Source organism: Uranotaenia lowii, chromosome 2, assembly GCF_029784155.1.
Source record: "Uranotaenia lowii strain MFRU-FL chromosome 2, ASM2978415v1, whole genome shotgun sequence".
Lineage (NCBI taxonomy): Eukaryota > Metazoa > Arthropoda > Insecta > Diptera > Culicidae > Uranotaenia > Uranotaenia lowii.
The window spans coordinates 233424117-233448080 of record NC_073692.1 but is presented as its reverse complement, the minus strand read 5'-3'; the positions used below and the strand labels follow the sequence as shown (position 1 = coordinate 233448080).

General features: G+C 34.7%; 1 protein-coding gene across 5 annotated transcripts in view; it reads right to left on the bottom strand.

Moving 5' to 3' along the window:
- LOC129746237 (protein bunched, class 2/F/G isoform) overlaps positions 1-23964 on the bottom strand; it is a 548698-nt gene that overhangs the window by 80603 nt on the left and 444131 nt on the right. For all 5 annotated transcript variants that reach the window (XM_055739800.1, XM_055739797.1, XM_055739798.1 and 2 more), the window contains one exon: positions 9467-9518. In XM_055739800.1, coding sequence (XP_055595775.1) covers positions 9467-9518 — 52 coding nt within the window. The remainder of the gene's footprint in view (positions 1-9466; positions 9519-23964) is intronic.

The following is a 23964-nucleotide window of genomic DNA, read 5'->3' as shown; positions in this document are numbered from 1 at the left end:
GAGTTTTGAGAGATCGTTGTTGAACTCATGATTTTTATGTATGTATGTATGTAGATAATCCACCATGGGTGCACGGATTCACCGCAGTTTCGCCAACGTATGCGTTAATTGCATCCTTTAGATTTTTAGTTCGGCCAATCTTCAATGCAAATTATCACATACCCGACACCATGGCTTCGTGTGAACTGACTTGAAATGAAAATGTTTCGTGTATGTGTATGTCTTACTTGTAGAACACGCAAACCGTTGTTGAACTTATGATTTTTATTGCAGCAAAATATGACAGTTGATAACGAGTTCTTCGATTGGGAATTTCAAAAATTTTGGAGTTCTCTTGAGCCAAATAACAACTGTAAAAAAATTATTTTCTGATTTTTTTTCTTCAGAAGTGGTATTAAAAGTTAGTAGTTTATATACGCAGCGAAATAAAAATTATTTCAAAGAAAATGCCGACGATTCAAAGGAAAATGTCCATCGATTGAGACAAATACAATTTCCTTTGATTTAAATACATTTCCTTATATGAGTACCTACGTTTTTTATCATTTTTTTCTAAATCAAAATCAAAATATATTTAGTTCAAAAATGTATCCTGTTTTCCAAAATATTTTTTTGAATCCAGGAATTAGTAAGATAGCGAGTTATTAATCCTTTTTGCGACTCAGTTACCCTTATTTTCTCTGCCTGTATGGAAACATGTTCAAATTAATCAGAAATATATTTTATCAAAAAGAACAGTTTTTTTTCTAAAACTCGTGTAGGCTTACTGCTATATTAAAATTCATTTTCTAAACCTATTACATATGTTGAAGTAAAGATAATTCAAGACACCACTTTGCCGAAAAGGTTGATAAAATATTGAAACGAATTTAAAAAATATCTTATTTAGCATACTCATTCCAGGCGTTAGCTCAAATAAAAAATGATGTCAACAACACAAAAATTTCTAACTAAAAATTATTTATTTTTTAAAAGTTAAATAATTATAATTATTTTTAAAATTTGTATCAATCAATTTAGGATTGGAAATATTTAAGTAATTTAAGAATAATGAATAAATATATCTAATAACACATGATTTTTAATCTTATCGATACAATTGTTTGATAAATATTAGTTTTCGGAAAAATAGTAGTAGTTCCGTAATCAGCAATCATAACGATCAATTCAGAAGAAAAATATGCCGTTTGGAAGGGGGATCAATTGTACCCAACTCTAGGGGATCAATTGAACCCATAATCAACATTTTAGAAAACTTTTTCTGAAAAAAGTTGAGAGTTTACCATTACTTTGAAAATATGGCATTATGAAATTCATTTTACGCTCGAACGATTGATATATTGGAACAAATATTTTTTTCATAATTTTCCCATGTAAGGAACATTTTAAAGTGATGAAAAAAGATCTTCAAGTTACATTTTGTGAAATTTTTCAAACAAAGTTCAATTACTCAAACAATTATTTTGTTAAAAATTTTTAAACTACAAGCATTGTTATTTTACTCATTTGGGCACATTTTTCTAGAACATTTGATCTTTGTAAGACATTCCAGTTTCGAGATATAGCTAAGGAATCAAGTATCCCCAGGGATCAAGTATCCTCATTCTTCCCTATATAATTTTCTGTATTCTTGTATAAAAAAACATAATACTGAAAATGCCCAGTTAATTCAAATCATCTGAAATTTTTTCTCTATTTTCTTTCGAACTGGAATACGAATACGAATCTGGTTGCCAGACTGCCCGGATAATAAATATGGGAGAGTGGGGAATCATGGGCCACTTTTTTTCGTTGTTCCATAACTTCTTTATTATAAAAGATAAAATGAAAATAAAAAATGGTATGGTTTTCTACATTTTCAAGCTACCATAAGGTATTTTTTTGAATTTTTTCATAAGTTATTCACCCCAAATTCTGACTGTTTGAAAAAAAGAAAAACTTTTTGGATTTTGAAAAATGGTGGAGAATCGTGGGCCACCAAATCCAAATTGACCAAATAACATGCAAAGTTAATGAGTTGACCCAAAACTGTGATTTCCTAATTCATTTCGTTATTCTAAAGCTAATTCAGATAATGAAATAAGAAAGAGAGCTGTGTATGATCGCATAGATTCCAAAACCCGGCTCGCGAACATTTTTTCAAAATTTCTTATATAGGATGGACAAAAATTTGTTCATGACTCTTCATTTGGCATAAGAAAACTTTACAGATAGGAACAACGTAATTTAAGTTCTGAGTGTGTATAAAAACATAAAAATATAGGTGATTCAAGATGTGTGGCCCACGATTCTCCACAAGCTATGATTTGCAAATTGGTTGCGTTTGTGTGACTTATTGATGTTTCATCAAAAATTCCTTTTCCATGTGAAAAATCATGACAAAACTAAGATCATAAGCGTATGAGCATATTTTTATTATGCACTTTAGGTTCCCGATCGATGAAATTAGCGGGTGTTTTTTTTAATCATGAAAGTAATTTTTTCTAACTTTTTTTAACTTGATCAGTCAACAACATACAGGAATATATGCTCACGCAAAGTGACGACGATGACAGTTGGTTTGAGACTTTTGTCTCAACACACATGTGAGATATTAAAAGTGGCGCAAGTTTCCCCATGGCCCACGATACCCCACTCTCCCCTACACAATTTGGGAACAGTCCGGCCCGACCCGGTTGGCCGGATTTTATTGAAAAACGGCCGGAGTTTGCCAGGATTTATTCACATTGTTTGGCAATTCAAAACAATAAGAAACAAATTGTGTTGTAGAAATGTTTCATTTATGCCTCCAAAACTAAATTTGAGCATGTTTTATAAAAATAATCATGAAAGGTTTTTTGAAAGCCTAAAATACGATTTCGACAGATTTCGATGAGTTTTGATGAAGGTTTTTTTTTTAATTTTGTTTTTCTTGATTTTTGTTGAGTTATATCTGGTATTTGACAAAATTATGCTCTCTAGCCGAAGTTTTTTATGCCATATTATGGTATCATTTGGCTTTCCAAAAATCAAAATTTCGCATCATTTCGCTAACTTAGCATGAAAGTTAAGCATCCCAGATAGCCCGGTTTTATTCGGACTTGGCCGGTTCTTTAAAGTAAAAAATTGGGAAAGACCGGTACGGCTTTTAAGGAAAACTGTCCAAATTTTATTCGAATTTTCATTATATACAAAATCCAAACTGAAAACTCGAGTTAAGAAAACTTAATTTATGATTTTTGCGTTTAATAATAAAATTTTTTGAGCTTGTTTTATCCAAACAAACTTGCGAACATTTTTTTGAATTGAAAAATTAAATTTGAATGCCTCGAGTAGAAAAAAATATGTTTTTATCTATCATATTTTTTCTTGAATTTAAAAAATCCTGGATTTTGGCTGAATTTGCGTGGATATTGCCCGGTTTTTGAAATTTGAAATCCAATGCCAGGTTTTTGGGTAAAAATGTCCGAATTTGGTCGGCCCGGATATAATCGAGAAAAATTTTGGAAAGCTGATGTTGTTTCATTTATAAAAAAAAAAAACTTCTTCACTAAGACTAGTAAGTCAACCATTCCACAAAACCAAATAAAAAAGACAACAAAAACCCTCAGAAACCTTAAAGAACGTAATGAATATCGTGCCTCACCTAGCGTTTTATCTTTCGGCAACCATTGTCAACAGCATCAAACCTCGGCATCGATATCAAACGACAGTGTTATCTTCCCTTGTAAAGAAGCGCTAATTACGCAAAAAAAAAATCCTACGGAAGAGACAATGTCATTTACGTCAATTAGCCGGTCGATTCCATTTGAGCTGCTGCTTGCTGCTAACCAAACAAAAAAGTGGAAAATGGAAACAGCAAACGACACTTCGGGTTGGTGGGTTTTAGCCATTTTCATTCAAATGAGAAGCATTCTACAAACTTGTTAGATCCTACTATTGAGAGACGCGGATGGATCGTGTTTCAAGATGCAAATTGCATAATATAGTGGCAGATGCATCCATTTGGAAAATTGCTTCCATGCAAAATAAGACGTTCTCCAGCACCTTAGAGACGTTTAACAAGACTTAAATTTATCTCTATTAATAGAATGTGCCTTTCCGTTTCGTCTGGAAATCGGAGTGTTTAAGTTTTTACGTACAACTTTGAAGCTAGCCTACCTACGCGAAGATCGTTTTCAAGCCACAAACTGTAGAGGTGCAGCGTCTCCAAAGATTTTTCGATCGATAGGCTAGAAATCAGATCAGATTACCCGCAAGACTTTGGATGCAAATATGTCGAATCTAATTTGTATCAATATCTTTTGGTTTAGGTGTTCGATTTGGTAGTTTCAACAGATGGGTTTCTTTAAGAAAAAACGACGGAATTATCGAATGACTTAAATACTGAAGTGATTTCAGTGACGACTTTAGACGAGTATTTAGAAAATTTCAATTCAAGCGAAATTCTTGGAATTCTGAACTGGAGGGGTAGGTCTAAAAAAACTGCTGATTACTATTTTAAGATGTGAACCCAAAAAATCCCTAAAAGAAACGACATACATTGTATTATCGATCCGCGTGACCATCGCACTGAATTCACATTCTTGGTCCAAGTTTGAATCTTACGTAAACTACGGTTCGGGATTGATTTCCTCGGGTACATCAGCATGCATTAATTGGTTGAAGAAAATTTAGTTGACGTTAATCAGAATTGCTTTTGAGTTTTCCCGCGAGTAAAACCACAATCACTCCGTACGTGTTGGCAACATTTTTCGAAGAAATAGTCGCCCATAACTTAGCGTTCTAATATGTGTTTTTAAAATTATTTCTAGGGAAAACAGCGACATTTTCAGCATCTAGGAGGAAGAATGTCCTCAAGAACGTTAAGCAACAGTTTGTGTTGAGTTGCTCAGACCAATAAACAAACCGGTCTTCCCGTGATAAACTTGAGCCGAACTAAAAACGTTTTGGTTTGATAGTGCTGTAGTCGGCGATCAAGGTTTTCTTGGTTCTATTTTTGGCGGTAGACCAAAATAAAGGCAAAATAGAAGTAGGAAAAAAACAAATCGTAGAATCAACCACGTTTGGTGCTACCATTTTCGGCAAGGTCTTCTCCCACTTATGTATTGCGAGTGCCAATAAAGCGGATGCTTCACCGCGATTGGCCACACAGAAACACATAAATCGGAAGTGTCGAATTTACATTCTTCTGGTTAAGCTCTAAAGCTGATGGATTGATATAGAAGGAATCAAATTTTTTAATGAGTGTTTGGAGGCATTGACTTCGAAGATTTAGAATCATAAAACGAGAAAATTAGAAATTAAAATTGATTCACGAAGCTCATAAATAAGAAGCAATGTTTTGTGTGAAATTTGCAGAAGCAAAACATTCCAGGATTTTTAAACTTAGTAGGTACGTATATGAAACTACAGTAATAAGGGCGGAACAAATGTCAAATTCTTCTTCTGTCACGACCCCCCCCCCCCCCCCCCCTTCCCCCATCGATTTTTCTAAAATCCCGAAGTTTAAAGTATTTTTTTGAGAAATTTGATAAATTCTTCAAAAATTCAAACAGTTGAAAAAGCGAAAATGAAACGTTAGAAAATCAAAATTGAATCTCTTTTTGTATTCGAAATTTGATATTTATTCAAATTTCAGATTTAAAATAAGGCCGAAACAAATAACAATTTTTTTTTAGCAGCGTGGCCAGCGAGTTTCAATTTTCAAATTCACGGTTTACCCTATTGAGATTTTCTCAGTTTCAAAATTAGCAAATAAATATGTTTATCAGGTTTTTTTTACCAAAAATGAAGATGTTTGTATGCAAGTTGAACGTAAAAGTGTGAGAGGACTTAATTTTTTTTAGTTTAATTTTGAAACTCAAAGGTTATTCAGAATACGGTGTTGGTAATACGGTAGAAATTCTAGTTGTCCTAACCTTAACCGAAAATTGTTACCTTTTTCAATCTTTTCTATATTTTTTATTATTTGCAGGAGATAAATAACAGTTTTGATGATGCCATTAACATAATACCTACTTTTAAAAATTCAAGTTAGAATACTGAATTTTGCTATTGACATCATGCTTCTGAGTTCTGGTATTTAAAAAAATCTTCATGCGCGATAAATTTCGTATTGAATAATCGATCCATACATCAACTTAATTTCAAGTTTGGATCTTTATTCAAATTTTAATATCTAACGTTATTTAATTTTCGGAAAAGGAAATCAAGTTTAATTTTAAAGCTTGGCTTCTGATTGATATTCCAATATTTTTCTTCTAAAGTTTCTAAAGCTTGGCTTCTGATTGATATTCCAATATTTTTCTTCTAAAGTTTCATTAACCTTAATCATGCTAAGCAATCTAAAATTTTATTTCGGTTATCATGTTGAATATGGAATTATGTTTTTTATTGGATACCTTTAAAAAACATTTTGAATGCGCTGAGTTCTGCCTAAATCTATTTCCCTAAATTCTGGTAATTTCATCTAAAATCTAAGTCTTAATTTTCAATCCTATCTTTCAATGCATGTTTTCATTCGATTTTTCAATTTGAAATCCCACTGGTTTAAGTGAAAAATGTATTCAAGAATCACACAAAAATTTGGAATCTTGTGCGTTTATCAACTAACAAAATAAAATTTTGTTATTTTGTTTCCAGCATTTTTCTCGTATGGAACAATTCCCGATTATCAAAAGTTAAATTTGAGCTAAATTAGAACAAAATATTTTCGAAGCCAAATAAGGAAAGTACTACGATGTTATGTCGTTCGATGTTTGATTTTTGAACTTATGTTTGGATAGTTTTAGACAATTTGTAGTATGTCAGAACATGTAACACAAACAAAGAAATTTGATTTTCTTCAGAGTTTTTTTTTTTTAAATATTTTATCAAACTTTAAGTATGGTGTATGGTTATGATTATTTTTGAATTTGGATGAAGGTTCCTTAAACTCAATTTAAAACAGCTGAAGAAAGAAAAGTCACGTCAAAACATTCATTTCGTTCAATTTATTAAAAAACAATCTTTGATCATAAGATCTTTGTAAAAAATAGCTTTGAATTCATATCTCTATTTTAACGTTCTATTAACATTCAATTTTTTTCTCACCAAATAATTTGATATTTTTGTCGGACTCTTCAAAATTATGTTATATAGATTATGTTAAATTGAGTTATTCTTTATGACGATTGATAGCTCTTAAATAAAAATATATAATGAGTGACATTTGTTCGAGACTGAAAATTCATCCGAACCAGGATCAATATTCATCTATATTTCTTCTGAGAAAATCAACGTATTTTGTGTGCCCGGAGTTAAACGCTGGGAACATACACCGAACGAAAAATTATCGCCAAACATCGATTTTGAACAGTTTTCCGGAAAATTTTGCGAGTCTAGTTTATGATGTGTTGTACCAAACTGCGCGACATAAAATCCCTGAAGATCAATATGGGTTCATTAAACGAAGATCGATGACCACCAACCTCATGACGTATGTATCAAAATTAGTTGACAGGCTTGATACACGTAAACAAGTTGACGCCGTGTACGTAGATCTGAGTAAGGCTTTTGACAAGGTACCGCATGATTTGGCTCTTGAAAAATTGCGCCAATTGGTGTTTCCTGATTGGCTCTGCAATTGGATAACCTCGTATCTTGTAGGCCGAACTGCCTTCGTACGACTGGGCTCTGTTTACTCGACGCCTTTCAAAATTACCTCGGGAGTGCCCCAGGGAAGTCACCTGGGACCTCTGATATTTCTCCTCTTCATCATCGATTTGAATGCTACTCTTGAGTCAGAAAAACCGCTGTACGCCGACGACCTGAAAATTTTGCGAACAGTTTCTTCGTTAGTCGACTGCTGCGCTCTTCAAAAGGACATTGACAGTCTGCTTGATTGGTGCCATCAAAACGGCATGACTCCGAATATTACCAAATGCATTACCATCACGTTCACTCGACAACGAAGTCCCATCACTTTCGAGTATAAAATGCCAACGACTAACTTGAATCGCACATCGGTCGTCAAAGACATTGGTATCACTTTAGACAACAAGCTCAACTTCTCCCAGCATATTTCCACGACAGTAGTCAAAAGTTTCGCGGTTCTTGGCTTCATACGTCGGAAAACGCAGTTTTTTAGTGACTTCTACAGTCTGAAATCACTGTATTGTGCTCTTGTGCGTAGCATTCTCGAATTTGGAGCGCAAATTTGGGCACCATATCAAGCGGTGCAATCGAAAAAAATAGAGAGAGTACAACGATGCCCTTGAACTTTTGCTTACGAACAACGTTGCTTGCTATTAAATCTACCGACGCTGGCATGACGGCGCTTATTTTTTACAACGACTCTTCATTTTCGACAGCTTGCAGAATATCGTGGATTTTCCAGAGCTGTTATCACTTCTACCGTTCAATGCTCCTCTAAGAACTACCCGATCCCAGGAATTGCTGCGATTCTCTGTGAGTCTTTATTGGTGCTTTAACAAAACACTATTTTCATTGAGTTTTTGAACAAATCATTCTTGAAGGCAAGGCAAGCGCCCCATAAAATATTGAGTAAAACTATCTACTCCCAAACCACCTGTAAACACGTCACAGGTAATTGCTCAATCGAATTACTGCCAAAGCCAAAGGAAAAACCCCCACTTTTCACGGTCCGTCCGTCGGTCCCCAGCGCTAGTTGTAATCGATTCGATTTATGCTAATTCTGAGCAGCATTATTTAGTCGTTGTTCAGTAGAATGTTTAATAGTCAGCGAGAGAGCCAAAGTTCAAGACAATTTGCCAAGCATTGAAAGGTGTTCTGCCACGTGCCCCAGGTCATCAACAACCGATGAGTAGGGTTGAAGTTTTGAAACTGTTCTAACATGGAATTAAGGCTTGTCTTTCATGCGACATGTCTTTCAATTTGTAGTTTAAATACTACCCTGTCAGTGCAATGACATACAGATTAAGCAGATAGTTCTTGCGCAGCAACAAACTTTAACCGATCATATGAACCACTACGATTTTTAGTGGCAGAAATGCCTCAACTTAAAAAAACGGAGTGGAGCTATTTTGTTTTCGTAAACTAAGTGCAGGCGGATTTTAATTGCCGGTTTGCTTCGGCTTAAATACCTCTAAGGGTACCACCGTTTTTCCATCAATTATCGCGTAACTTTGGGTGCTGGGCTGTTGTTGTGAATTCGTGTGCACTAGATTCTAAAACATTAATGCGCCGGGCTGTGCTGTATGATTAGTACTTTGGGAGCGACGGCGATGCAATGCGCCCGACTTCAAAGCAAAATTGTGAGGAGCTTTTCTTCATTGGAAACCATCAGTCTTGATGGGTAACGTTTCCATATATCATTGGAAGCAGGCATATATCATTTCGCTCTACCCTTCGATGTTCGTTTGGAAATATTGTATATGTAGAATTCCGATTCGGCATTTTCATTATCTAAAAAACTGTCTTACAACAATAAGGCATAAAAACTCCCTGCGTAACAGTTACTTACCATAGCTTGCTCAATCTTGTTGTCAATTGCAACGGCACTTGTCCCAGATGCACTGAAAATAAAAAGAAAAAAAACAATTAGAATTTGAAAATATGTCCAGTATGTAATAAAACATTTTAGATGTAAAAAATAACAGCAAATGATTTCGATCTTACTCATAAAAAAAGTTTATTGTTAATGTTTACCAGATACTCGTTAGATCAACATCATTGTATATGAAGAGGGAGGGTTTTTTCATTAACAACATACTTTCATTCACGATAGACCTGTACCCGCACTAATAAGTACTAACAACTTAGGTTCAATTAGACGAAACGGCTCTACGCGGTGGCCCCATGGCTACAAACTATTTTTAAAATAGTCATATCTTCTAAGCTGCCCGCTGCTGTGTGCAGCAGCAATAGCCGTTTGATGCATTTGATCCCTGCTGCTGATGCAATTGATTCGTTCTTGGCTTGCAGTCATTCGAAAGAAGTAAGGAAAAAATAGAAAGAGAACTCCTACAGCTCTGCACATACACATATCTTTGGGTATCTTCGAGTAAATGCAACTGCTAACCGAATCGACCGATTGGCTGACTGAATGACTGACTGACTCTGATCGTTAGGCGCGGTTAGAAGCTGTCCGCTCATTTATGACGTTTGCCAACTGTGAGTGTACATACCTATAATTTTAATTGAATCAATTCGCTACTCCACTTGGTAACAGCTGGAGGAACTGTCCTAGTTTCGTAACGTGGCAGTCAGTCAGTCAGGCTGCGGAAAATGGAGCAATCGTGGTACTTTATACGTTAATGTGTAGGCTTTTGAAGTGAAATGTCTCATTGGAGATGACGTTTAAGTTTATTTGTGATCAAAGATCGCAGTAATTTATTCTGAGCATCATTATTTTTAAATAGAAGTTTGGGATAAATTTCTCCGAATTCTTATTTCAGATTCTAGGCTTCAGCCTTTGATCCTAACTAGTTACAACATATCATGATAAAAACATCATAAGACTATTTTTTATTTATTCTCTGGACATAGTCAGTTTGATTACATCAGCTTGTGCGTTGTAAAGCTGAAACGGTCTCACATTGCGCAAACTTCTACGTCCTTCGTTTGGAGAAATTTGTGATACTAAATACGTCGAAAAGTACTTTCCACTGGTCAAATCCTTTAAATACAGCGCATCTGTTGATTTCCTCCGAGTTTCGAGTGACTCCAGTCCAATTAGCATAAATACACAAGTATCGGTATTCTGGCATTTCTTCTTGCAACCCAATGTTCCTTAAGGCGTATCTCAGAAATCTTTTTCGAACCCTTTCAATCCTGTTTTTATGAACGTTGTAATATGGCTGCCACACTATACTGATGTATTCAATAGAGATTCGGATAAGCCCAACATAAATAGAGACAATAGTGTAAGGATTGTCTAGTTCGTTACAAATCCTGCTTATAATTCCGTACATAGAGTTCGCTTTGGCTAAGACTTGTTCAACATATTTCGAAAAACTGAGTTCTTCATCTAACTCGACTCCCAGATCTTTAACGGAGAATTTTCTAGTTATGGTACAGCTGTTCCCGAGACAATATTCGTGCACAATATTACTTACTTTTTGAGAAAAGGTAATCACAGTACATTTTGAAGCATTGATTTTCATTCCGAAACTGCTGCAACACTGTGAAAATCTATAAAGTGCATTTTGTAGGGTCGAACAATTCTTTGGGTGCCGCATGGGAGGAACAGTTTTAGATCATATACGTAATTTTTTTTATTAGTTGTTAACCCAGGTGGTAAATCCATTTTACGGATTGCATTCCTCCCAGTTTGCTACTCTGGGTCCATGGGTGCAATTGGACGACTCATGATACAATGCTAAGGAACACTGTACCCCCTACGCCATAAAGTCCACCTGGGGCCACTGACCTTTGTTCCCATCTCGAACTGTTTGACACACTTTGCTTCAATAGTGGGAGGTCAATTCACGCTAGTGCGCTCCAAGGCAATACTCGTTCCCGAATCCTCTGTCAGCAATACCTCATTCTAACACAACTCGATGCGCAACCCCTCCTCTGACGAGTTAGGACCCGACATCTCATCGTGTGAAAGAGGTCCCCATGTAGCGCAACTACTAACTTTGTGGATCTACTCCAGGAAGTCCAGAAACACAAAGCGAGTTCACCCTCTCACCCAAGTACTGGTACCTAAGTACTCTGGTGCACCACTTCGGGAGGGTTTAGCAGACCCGTCGACGGCCTCTAGTGGGTTTAGTGGTAGTGCTCTTGGCCGTACATCTGCAATACGCCGGACTTGCAGACACGTTTCCGCCCTGGACCACGAGGAGGTGGAACTACCAGCCCATCTGCGTATATCAACACAAACACGCCATGCAGCGCTCCGGGAAACTCATTCATAACAGTGACGAAAATAAGTGTGGTACGCCGCTGTTGACCGAGAATACCCTGGATCTCGCATTCCCTATCTTCACAAATTGGACTCCTTCTTTCAGGTACAAACGAATCCACTGAAGACAAATTCCGGTGATCCCATTTTTACACAACACTGACAGGAGAGCATTTTTTTTAATCAAGTCAAAAGCCTTTGACATGTTGCTATATATGGTATTGACTTGTAAACACGCTTCATCCATTGCGTAGTTCGAGAGACGAATTCTACCAAGTTTGTAACCGTTGATCGCTTTTTCAAAAAGCCATGCTGAAAGTCCGACATTTTTCCTTCTAACCAAGGATACATTTGGTCATAAATTATGCTCTCGAACAGTTTGGGTATGGCAGACAGAATTGTTATCCCACGATAATTTTCAGCAGGCAGTTTTGTACCATTTTTATGGATTGGCACAATGTGGGAAATTTTTAAAAATTTTGAAAACTGACTTCTACGAATTGAGGTTGAGAAGAGCATTAATAACGGCTTTACATGAGGCCCTCAGAATCGGAGGGATGTAAGGCCAAAATCATCGATTTGAAGTTAAGTATACCAATCGATTTTTCATACCTTTATCTATATAACTAAAGGCATGAAAAGTCGATTGGTATATTTTACTCAAAATCGATGATTTAGGCTATGTTGCTTTTTTCATCGTAGTTTTTGTGCAGATGGATTATTTATTGTTTGCTATTGCATTAATTTTTCAGCTTTAGTAAATTTCCTTCATCAAGACCGTTTTAAATTAATATAAAACATGCTTGTAAATAAAACGTAAGAAAAATGGTCGGATAAAACAAACACTGCGTAGAAAAAAAAGATATTTCCGGAAAATTGCTGCCCACATATTTTTGTGATTTAAGCATTTGAGATTTTTTTCAAACAAAAATAGAACCAAGTCCGAGTCCAGAAACGAAACAGTGTGATTTTCAGAATTTCGGAGCCCTAATAAACATTCCAGCGTTAAAAACGGATGAAATTTTCAAAAATGTTTGCGAGTCGGAAAGTCGGGTAAGACAGATACAGCGTTTAAAACGGACACCTCAATTTTTCAAAAATTACAATGTTTGACACAAATCTGCAAAACTCAGATAAAAATATTTTTTAACACTTTTTCGGTGGAATTGAAACGGCTCGAACTAAAAAAAAATGAAAAAAAATCGAGCACCTTTTCTCGAAACTATAATTTGGGCACTTACATTGTAAGAATGTAACCTCTAGCATAAAGAAACCATTCAAAGTAGCCTACACTTTTTGGCTAAATAAATAAATAAAAATAAATAAGAGATTCAGGTTTTGTTCAACAGACCATATTCAACATTTTGGGGTAAGCTGTTTATAATGTTTACTTTACACAACATAACATGGGAATAACCCCATGCCAAATATGCGTGGAATTTCTTCAGAAGGTTAGGTTCTCATAATGTTATCACAAATAAGCATTTGCGGTTCTTAAAATGTGCACTTCAAATTGAAAAAATCAACATTTATATGTTTATTGCATGATTATTTTTTTAATGGATATATGTACCAACTGATGATTCAGTAAAACAATAACATTTGATTTCAAGTAATCCAACTGTCATAAACTGAGTCATAAAAAATCATAACTATTCGATGCACTAAAAAAATCACGTTTGAAATTGATTACTTACTTATTTCAAAAATCTTTTTTTTTCTGCAATTTTCCTGCACAAATTCTCTGATGTCTCAAACATAAACGTACAATAAATTGAATTACCACAGATGCATTCCTTTTAACCCTTTAATGCATGACTTTTTTTAAATGAGAACAGCAATTATTAAGTCAGTGAAATAAAAACATTTTATTTAATACGAATAACACAACTGAACAGGTTTGAAGCCATTGTTTTCAGTCTTTTAAGAGTTATGGCCCATCAAAGTTTAAACATCTTTTTTTAAATTGTTCATTTTTTTCGAAACGATTTTGCAAATTTCTTCTTGTTAGAATTTCCAAATTTGAAGAAATAATAGCGAATTTGCAACAACTACTTAAAAAAAAATGTTTGCAATTTTTTTTGCATACATTCTTCGATATCTCACACATAAACTGAAATATAGTTATAAATATACCATGGGCTGAATTCGTTTAATCTCAAAAATATTTTTTGTGAATGCAAAATTCGAAAATTTTGCGTTTCCAAAATATTTGGATTTTAATTTGTGTTATTTTAAAACTGTTGTTTGCATTAAAGGGTAAACTCTGGATTTTTTTTGTGATGAAACAATCTACACGATTTCTAGATTTTGTCCTGTTTGTCGTAGAAGCATGCTTTAGAGCAAAAATAAAGGGCTGCAAAATGATATGCCCAAACGTAGTTCACTACACGAAACTTTAAAACGCTTTCGGTATAATTGATCTAGCTAATCATTGATTGGTGATTATGAAGAAGACTGTAAGGAATACGATTGAAAGTGGTTTCAGGAATTCCACGACTTTCACAACGCAAAAATGGAGCCTATTTTACTCCAATCAAACATACAAACTTCAAAAAACAGAAGACACATTTCACCGCAATGTAAATTCACTTTTCCGCACTCTCTGAACTGTTATTATTCTAGAGAGGTCAACCAATTTACTTTAGAATGAAAAAAAGGATCAAAAGACGTTTGTGATGGATCGATTACTTTTGAGGCATGAATTACCGCTAGAATTGGTCATTTTTTACTTCAGCGCATATCACCTTAATTTCCTGTTTTTTCTGTAGGAAAATATCGGTGTTTTGAAACAATTTGTAGAACCAAACAATTACCCACGATTTAATTTTCCATAACCATAACCACCATAAATCCGGAATACATCCCAGCTAATTTTCTCAAAACCTTGAAATTACTCATTAAAAATCAAGACAAGTTTTTTCCTCAAAACTAATCGACGGATTTTGAATTGTATTTGAGGCTTCCAAAAAACCTTCCATGACTATTTTTATTAAACTTGCTTTTGTTTTAGAGGCATTTGTTGTTTTTTTTTGTTTGATTTGTCAAATGAAGTGAATAAATACGGGCAAAATTCGGGCATATTTCAATGAAATCCGGGCAACCGGACCGTGTTCCCAAAATTTGTATTAAATATCCGGGTAAACCCGGATGAAACCGGACATCTGGTAACCTTACTTTTGGGTCACCAAGCCCCAATGTAAAATTTGAGATGATTCGGTTGATTCCTGAGTTGATGCAACGCGTTTCAGTTTTGTAAGGAAATTTGTATGGAAGAAGAAATTTTTACACATTAAATAATTCAGAAAATTCAAAAAAAAACTTGAAATTGATCTCTGATGATTGGTTTTGACTATTCTTAGGCTTCTTTTTTTGTTAACATAACAATCGCTTTTAAAATAGGCCCATTGATATCCTAAACAAATTCTCTTTTCTTCACAATGAAGCAGAATTTGTTGATAAAAATTGGTAAACACATAAATTACAAATAATTCCAGAGCTAAATTAATGCAGTGTGTGGAATATTTGGTCGATTTTTCAAAACATTGTAACTCTCGCATGAAAGTTCCATAACATGTTAATAATAGTATCTGGATTTTTTTTCTGAAGTATCAGTTTGGTATCAATAACACCAGGTTAAAAAAAATTTGAGTGTTTGTTTTCAAAGGTTTTAAAGAAATTTTTTAGATTGAAGTTTGGCGTTAGATTCGCAGAACTTTCAGTTTTGTCGGAATAATCTTGTAAATATAAAAAAATAGTTTTGGGTAAACTCATGTGATGCAATCTTATATGACACCATCACGTATAAACGATCGGAATGAAGTAAAATTTGGTATCCTAGGGATTTTCGGAAAGAGGTTTGTATAATATTTTCAAGAATCTCATTTTTTATGGAAATTCACAAAATAAACTGAAAATGGAACACAATTCGAACAATTTTAAGACTATTGTCACAAGAATTGGTCACGAGCACGAAGAAGCAAGTTAAGGACGTGTGAATGAAATCAAACATATATGACGATTTATTAAGTTAAAGGTTGATCAAAGTTTACCGGATCAGCTAGTTTAATGTAAAAAAAACATAAGCACACCAAAGTTGCCGAAAAAACCTGTGTTTTGGAGGGAAAAAATTATGAGTGAATAAGGTTTTACCTAAAAATTCTGTGATGGTTTTCTGTGACACTATGTTCTTAAGTTGTATTGAAAATTCATGAACAATTGGGTCTTTTTTACATTTGAGTTGAGCAAAATCAAATCACCAAGGTTAGTACGGTGATCATATTTTTCTAACCTGAACTCAGATAAACGAAATTTATATTGACATCAAGAATAAAGTTTGGAAACACGAACATAATTAAAAAAAATTGTGAAGTTTGTGAATATTCCCGAACTTCTGTGTTCTATGATAAAGATTTCAGCAACCTTGAAGCACACACAAGTATCGGGAATACAATATGTTGTTCTGATTTTCATTATGGTTAAATACTCAACGAAAAAGTATTCCCAAAATACTGATTCCGATTCGAAGTTTTCATGAAGAAAAGAAAAGCAAATACGCACAACAATGACATCATCGTCTCGTCGTCTTCGACAACGTATAGGGCTTTCATCCATCATAAAAGTTTAAACAGCACCAAGCAAGCACCCATCATCATCTCCGTCGAAAGTCGTCCAATGCCGGTTGCACGTCATATCTCCCCAACAGTCCCCAATGGTAAATAAACAAACACGCTCCAAGGGTTATTGAAACATTTGATTAACTATCCACAAGCCTGACGGCAGGCGGCTCGGGTAAGTAGGGTTGTTTAAATTAACATGGACAAACAAAATTAAAAAAAAAAAAACAAGGAAAAGCTTTACAACACACCCAGAGGCCTCGAAAAAACCAGACAGCCTGGTCGGTTTTGCTTTTGAATTGAAAAAATTCAAAAGGGGACCATTTTTTTAAAAAGGTCGTATTTCACTTCAATCCTTTTATTAATCATCACCACTTGAGGTGTTCACAATTTAACCTCAATTGAAATCTGTATTAGACGTTTATAAAGTTTTGGCACGAAAAGTTTTAAATGAAAAAAAATCAGCAAAAGTTGAACCCCAAGCAGCCAAAAAATAAGGCTGAGTTAGGCCTATTTCAAAACCAAATCAATGACTAGACGGTAAGGTTGTCAAAAGTAAATATGTATTCAAGACTATTTTTTCTGTCTCTCTTGTGATATTTGCATTTTCTCGTTTCGTCGTTTCGAGAGTTTCCAGCAGAGGTTTTCGTCGAGCCAAGGTTTATTAAAGCGTTAAAATTTGACTCTTTACAGAGTTGCCGCATTCGAAGCTGACTGCTGTTTATGCTTTCACCTTTTTTATGAACCCGCTCATTTGGAGGTCAAAGTTATTGAACACGTGAACTGATCTGGTAGAAAACGAGGTGTCATAAAAAAAGGTGCTTAAAAACTATTTGAAAAAATTATCTTGTTGTTGTATCTACTATCACATCATTCCTTCATGTTGTCTTACAATTTTATATTTAAAATATTGAATCACCATACATTCTACTATCATTTATCAATTTGAAAATTTCACCTGACAATTTCCATCAACCGGGCTATCAATTCCATCGCTTCGTTTGCCACACACGTAGTTAATTTTCATTACGTTATAAAGCAAAATGACACGACAATGGTTTGAGAATGTCACGCGATACCATATAAAACAACACTCTAGCTCATCCAATCGCCGCCGGTTCGCAGTTGCCGTTTAGCTGAGAACTAAGAAAAACTCTATCATCACTAATGTCCCACCAACAAACGAACGAACGATTCAAACCGAGAGTGACTAATTTGATTTTCATTCGGTTTTTCCTAGACAAAAGGAAAGCGAAGACGGTCTTCATTCTCTGGTGGTGAAAGGAACATTTTAAAGACGATTTAATGGATGACATTGTAGAGTGACTCTCGAATTCCAAACAAGTGATGTACTTTCATTCGTAAAGTTAAGTTTTGAATATTGTACCATTTTGAAATGTTGACTGACATTTAAAATACACTGAGTTACTTTTTGCAGGATTTGCAAAAAAGACACTTAACACTTCAAGTTTCATCGTGTGCTGTAATTATTACATTTTTTTTGTCCCATAACAAAGTACTTATCGCAACAGTTATTTTGCTGCAGTCGAGTACTGCCTCGAAGTCGGATTATTGATGCTACAAGAAAAAAAACCCTCTCATATTTGGAAAACACCTCCATTAATCGATTTGCGTCATAAAACTGAATGACAGAGAAAAAAAATCAATCTTTCAATGACATCTACCGATCAGCCTTTATCGCTGACAGTGTCGGACAAAAAAGAAGACCAAACAACTTAGAAGGTACCTTTAAATACGTGGGCCTTCAGAAACCCGCTTTCAACTCGCTCTCTAATCAAACCGAATTCAACATCACACTGTTTTACTTTCGTTATCAGATAAGTTTCACACGAGGAAAACAAATTTCTGTCAGCAAAGATTAAAACCCACTTGATGGAAGATTTTGAATCTGGTACAAAGCAGTTGACAGATAAGAGTAGCCTGAAGGAGGGTGTTGTTCGGAAGTAATGAGTTAAACAGTAATCAACTTTATCATGATAAATATGGAGTTTTTAATGTTATGACGTAGTTCGTTTTTTAAGCGAACATATCAAAATCGATTGATAGATTTAAAGTTCAATAAGCCAATACTAAGCATCAAAGAATTTGAAACTTCTAACATCCCATTTCTTAGTTTTTGATTAAAATTAATCTAGGTATTACTCAATATTTCCATTTGGGGAAAGATAACATAAATAAGCTTGAACTACTGATTCAGTAGACTGACTCCGACTGACTTTGCTGTCTTTTGGCATTGAAAAACAAAAAAATCAATTGGCATCACTGCTGGTGCCTAGCGGAGTGTTGCATGAAAAGAATTCATGCAATACCCTGCTAGGTACGCAGCAGTGATGTGAATTGATTTTTTTGTTTTTCAATGCCAAAAGACAGCAAAAAAAAACTTTTTTGTCTAAAGAAGATACGAAGTTACGGCCTTCGATAAAGTTGTTCAGCGGAAAATTTACTTCAGAGAATTTATAAATTGGAACAAAAACCATAAGCGGGCTCGGTTCCACAGAAGAAACAAAAAATATGTTGAGAACAAAAAAGTCATTTTTCCCTACAAATCCTAAAGTTCAAATTTACTCATGTAAACGTTACTCAATTCTGCGGAAAAACATGGATAAGTTTTGAACTAAAACGAAACTTTAAAGATCTCAGGGTTTGAAAAATTAAAAAAAATACCCCAAATCGCCTCAGTCTCTGGTGCATTCTTAAAATGTTTAGCCAAAACGTAAAGCAATTCAGAAAAGTAGCCAAGGACAAACATAAATGGTGAATTGCTAATTGCTTGGAAACTTCTTGGAACTATTGTTTTTGCTCAACACTCACAGATCAAATCATACGCCAAATATGGCAGCGCCGCTTAATACAACAGTTAACAATTTGTAGCCAACGCCCGTGGCGTATAGGATAGCGTTAAAGTTTTCTAAGCCAACGGTCATCAGATCGAATCCCGGTTACGGCATACAAGTACACTTTCTGTGGATTAGTGGTTTTAGCTTCAGGAAAATTTTCAGCACGTATCCAGGCCGGACAAATCCGGGCAATTTTATATAAAAATCTGGCAAAATCCGGGCAAATTTTGTCGAAACCCAGAAACTACTCAACAAAAATCAAGAAAAAAAAATTTTTTTCCTCAAAACTTATCGACAGATTTCAAATCGTATTTTAGAGATTTCAGAGAAAACAACACTGTTTTCAGTTTAACTTCCGAGCATGGTTGCCACATGTAAAGAATTATCTAGAAATGTACAGATTGTAGAACACATTTTTGGTACAGATTCTGAACGTAAAGATGACAGATTTTTGAAATTTGATACCAATTTGTACAGATTTTTGGCATGTAGTATAAATCAAAGAGCTGCGGCTTCAAATATACCATGTAAATGATTCTGACTGAAATATTATGGTTTCTCAGAAAGATTAGTTTAAGAGACTATATCCGGTTAAATATTCGGAATTGTATCAATTACAAACACTGAAGTCATAAAAAATGAAGAATATTGTGATAATTGCGCTGGGTTACAGTACATCGTTGGTACACATTCTGAAACAGATTTTTTCAAAAAAAAAAATACGGATAAAAAGATTTTTTTGCTCGAAAGTACCGATTTCGATGTGGCAACGCTGCATCCGAATGCAATGCTTTTTCGATGATCATGCTCGTTTTCGAGTGTATACGAGCTAAAAGCGACTCGGCCAGCAAAAGTGAGAGCTCTCGCTTTTCAGTGAGTGAAAGAGAATCCTAGCCAAGAGCCCTCTAGTGTTTGAGTCATACAGCTCAGTGTAAATGGAGATTAAAATTGTTTTGACTCCTTTCCACACAACGTATAAAAAGAAACAACAATTTCTTCTGTAATGGCAGCGTTGTCACTTTAAAATCTGAATTTTCACAAATCGTTTAAATTAAATTTAAATTTTAAATTGAAAATCTGATATTATTTCTCATAGTTGATGAAAAATGAAAAAAATGATGAATTTCACTTAAATCGTAATTCTGTATTTTTCTTAATGAAATGTTCAATCGATTTTTCTATTTACTATTTTGAAACATTTTTGTGGTTTAAGGTTTTTGTTTATAAAAACCTGTACTTATCCAAACAAAATCCTGAAATCTGTAAGTACAGAATTTGTACCAAAAGTAATCCAAAAATCTGCTTTTCTTGATTAAGCTGTACATGTGGCAACTATGACCACCTGTATTTTTTTTCTTAACCAAAAAAAATACTATCAAAGGTAGCGTTCGTAGAAGCGCGTCTTTCTCGTAAAAGTACAAAAAAAAACTTTGTTCGCTCTCAGATTTCTCCTCTACACAATACGCATTAGAATTTTCCGGAGAAGGAATTTCTATTAAACAGCATGCGCTTTCGCTCACTCTTGTGTACCGAACAGCGTTGCCATATAAAAATCAGTATATTCAAGTAAAAAAAAAAAATAGAATACAAAGTACAAAAAACTTTGTTCGCTCCCACTTTTCACCTCTACGTAACACGCATTAGAATTTTCCGGAGAAAGGATTTCTATGAATCAGCAAATGTGTATGCTCTCACTCACTCTTGTGTGCTGACCAGCGTTGCCACATAAAAATTCGAATATTCAAACAAAAAAATGCATAGAATCTATGTATTAAAATCTGTATCGCATATTTGGATGCAGGATGTTTCAAAAAGGTAGGAATGAAAAATTAACTTATAGAAACATGAATTTTGATTTGAAGTTTTTTTTTTTATTGCAGCTATGTTTACTAAAACATTTACCACTTTTATCATCATAATTCAACTTGCTAAATATGGATTTGATTTTTTTTGGATTTGCGAACTTCTTATTCCCCGAATTGAACCGATGATTTACATTTGAGAAATGCGTCCATAGTTCATGTGGTAGAAGGTATATTACTTAAATTTAACAAGAACTTATTTTATAATAAAAATCTGATTCTATTCATTAGGTTTAAGGTGGTTTGGTTTTTACAGGCCAACTTCATACACTTGATTGGCCCTGTGAAGCATGGGTGACCAAGATTTTTATCAAATGAGCCTTATTTTGAAGCTTGTGGACTTGAATCAAAGCAATCGAAAGATTACTTTTAATTCAACCACGGTATTAAAGAATCTTTCGATTGCTTTGATTCAGTTGAATCATTCAACCAAGTAGGCTCATACCACAACAGACTTGTGGACTTAAAAATTTCGTATCCTGGATACGCCTGTCAAAAGATTTTTTAAAATATGTTTTCATACAATAGGCGGTCCAAAACAGTTAAAAACTTTGTTGACCGCAAGCATAATCTGTAATAATAAACAGTGAAAACTGCCGGGGACTAAGAATCTGTATAAATTCCTAAAAATCTTTAGTCTGTACATACAGATTCTTGACTCCGAAAATTAAAAAAATCTGTATGATTAAAGAAAAATCTGTATATGTGACTATGTTGGTGCAGACAAACCCACTATTGGCAGCAGAGCAATTTATCTCTGTCCGGGGGATTGAGATAGAGAGAGATTATCCGTCAATGATAACACAAGTTATGCAGCCAATGATTGAAATTGTGGAAATTTGTGCGGAAAAATGAGTAATAGAGTGCCCCAAATGACCCGACTTTTGAAAAAGTTATGCGCTGAAGGCTGAAATTGATCCTTGGCCTAGTACAAGATCTCATGCCAAATTTGGGCCAGATCGGATCACGGGAAGGGGTCGCTCAACGAGCCTGAAGTTTGTATGAGATTTCGAGACATTTTGTTCGGGATAAACATGAAAAACCAGTATTTCATCAATAACTTTGGTTTCCGTCTGCCGATATCTTTTAAAAACGAGTTTTCTTAAAGCCTAAATTATGAAAAATATTTCATCCGAGGACTGCATTTCGATAACAGTTAAGATAAAAAAGTTATTAAGCTTCAAAAATGGACTAACTTTTTTTAACGGTGGTATTCAGCACTGTTAATGAGGCGTCAATATGTTCGACCGCCTCGACTCATTAACAGTAATGAATACCATCCTTAAAAAAGTTAGCTCATTTTTGAAGCCTAACTTTCTTATCTTAACTCTAATTGAAATGCAGTCTTTGGATGAAATATTTTTCATAATTTAGGCTTTGAGAAAACTCGATTTTGAAAGAAATCGGCCAACGAGAACCAAAGTTATTGATGAAAAACTTGTTTTTCATGTTTCTCCCGAACAAAATGTCTCGAAATCTCATACAAACTTCATGCTCGTTGAGCGACCCCTTTCTGTGATCCGATCTGGCCCAAATTTGGCATGAGATCTTGTACTAGGACTAGGATCAATTTCAGCCTGCAGCGCATAACATTTCACAGGTTTTGAATTTCCCATACAAATTTGGGGCAGTCTTATGAGTAAGCTTGAATTAAAATGAGTGAAACCTGTGCTAACAGAGAGAGAGAGAGAGAGAGAGAGAGAGAGAGAGAGAGAAAATGTGCTAATTGTTGCAAACAGGGTTGCCAACTGTTTTTCGAAAAAGTCTGGAAATGTCTGGATAGCTTACTTTTGATAGTGGTGACCTTTTTTTTAGCCGCCAAATCTCAATGTTGCAAATAACCACTAATCGTTTGTTTCAGTCACTATCTGTTACATGTTCTGTTTGACTCTTAATTTAACATACATCTTCGAACCATTTGCCACTATTAATAGACTTTTCAACCACTTCAGAGTTCATAATTCATAAATTCCAAGCATTTCCTGCTATATTATACCATGACCATCATGAATGTTTCTTATGTCAATTTATGACCTAACCCAAAAGTCTAGAAGAAATGACAAAAGTCTGGAAGTCTGAAAACTTGAAAAAATGTCTGGCAGAAGTCCAAAAAGTCTGGAAGATCCAGACAAAATCTGGAAGGTTGACATCACTGATTGCAAATTGTGAAGCAGTAGTGGAATTTTGATCACTATCATTCCAAATGCAATAAAAAAACTCTCTATTGCAATCCCCCGGAAAAATGCACTCTCTTTCCCTGGAAAAGCCGAACTGAAAAGAAATGGCAACCATGTGTGTTTATGATTGTGAAATAACAAAGAAAAAAATTATCGGTGAAAATAATTCAGAATTATGCCAAAAGAAATGACTGTTTTACAATGATTATAATTGTTCAAACAGAGTAAAAACAAGTCTTAAAAAAATATTTTTAACTGCTTTTTGATGAATTTTCGATGAATCCGCCAATCTGTTCGTGTTCGTGGTAGGAGAAAAAATACGATATTGGATGGACAGGATCAGAATCTTCATATTGATTCTGATCCTGTCCATAATAAATAAACAAGCATGTTTCTAACAGGCTCAAATAAAGTACATACAAAACACTTTCTGGTAACATGAGATATGATTCTTATGAGATGAATCCCAATCTTAATATCTATTTATTTGGCAGTAAAGAGTATTTTTTACTTCGCCAATTTATGGATCTAAGAAGAGCACGTTGCAAGTGGTACACGTTCGTACACATTACGCATAAAGTGAGGTTGCCAGAATTTTTT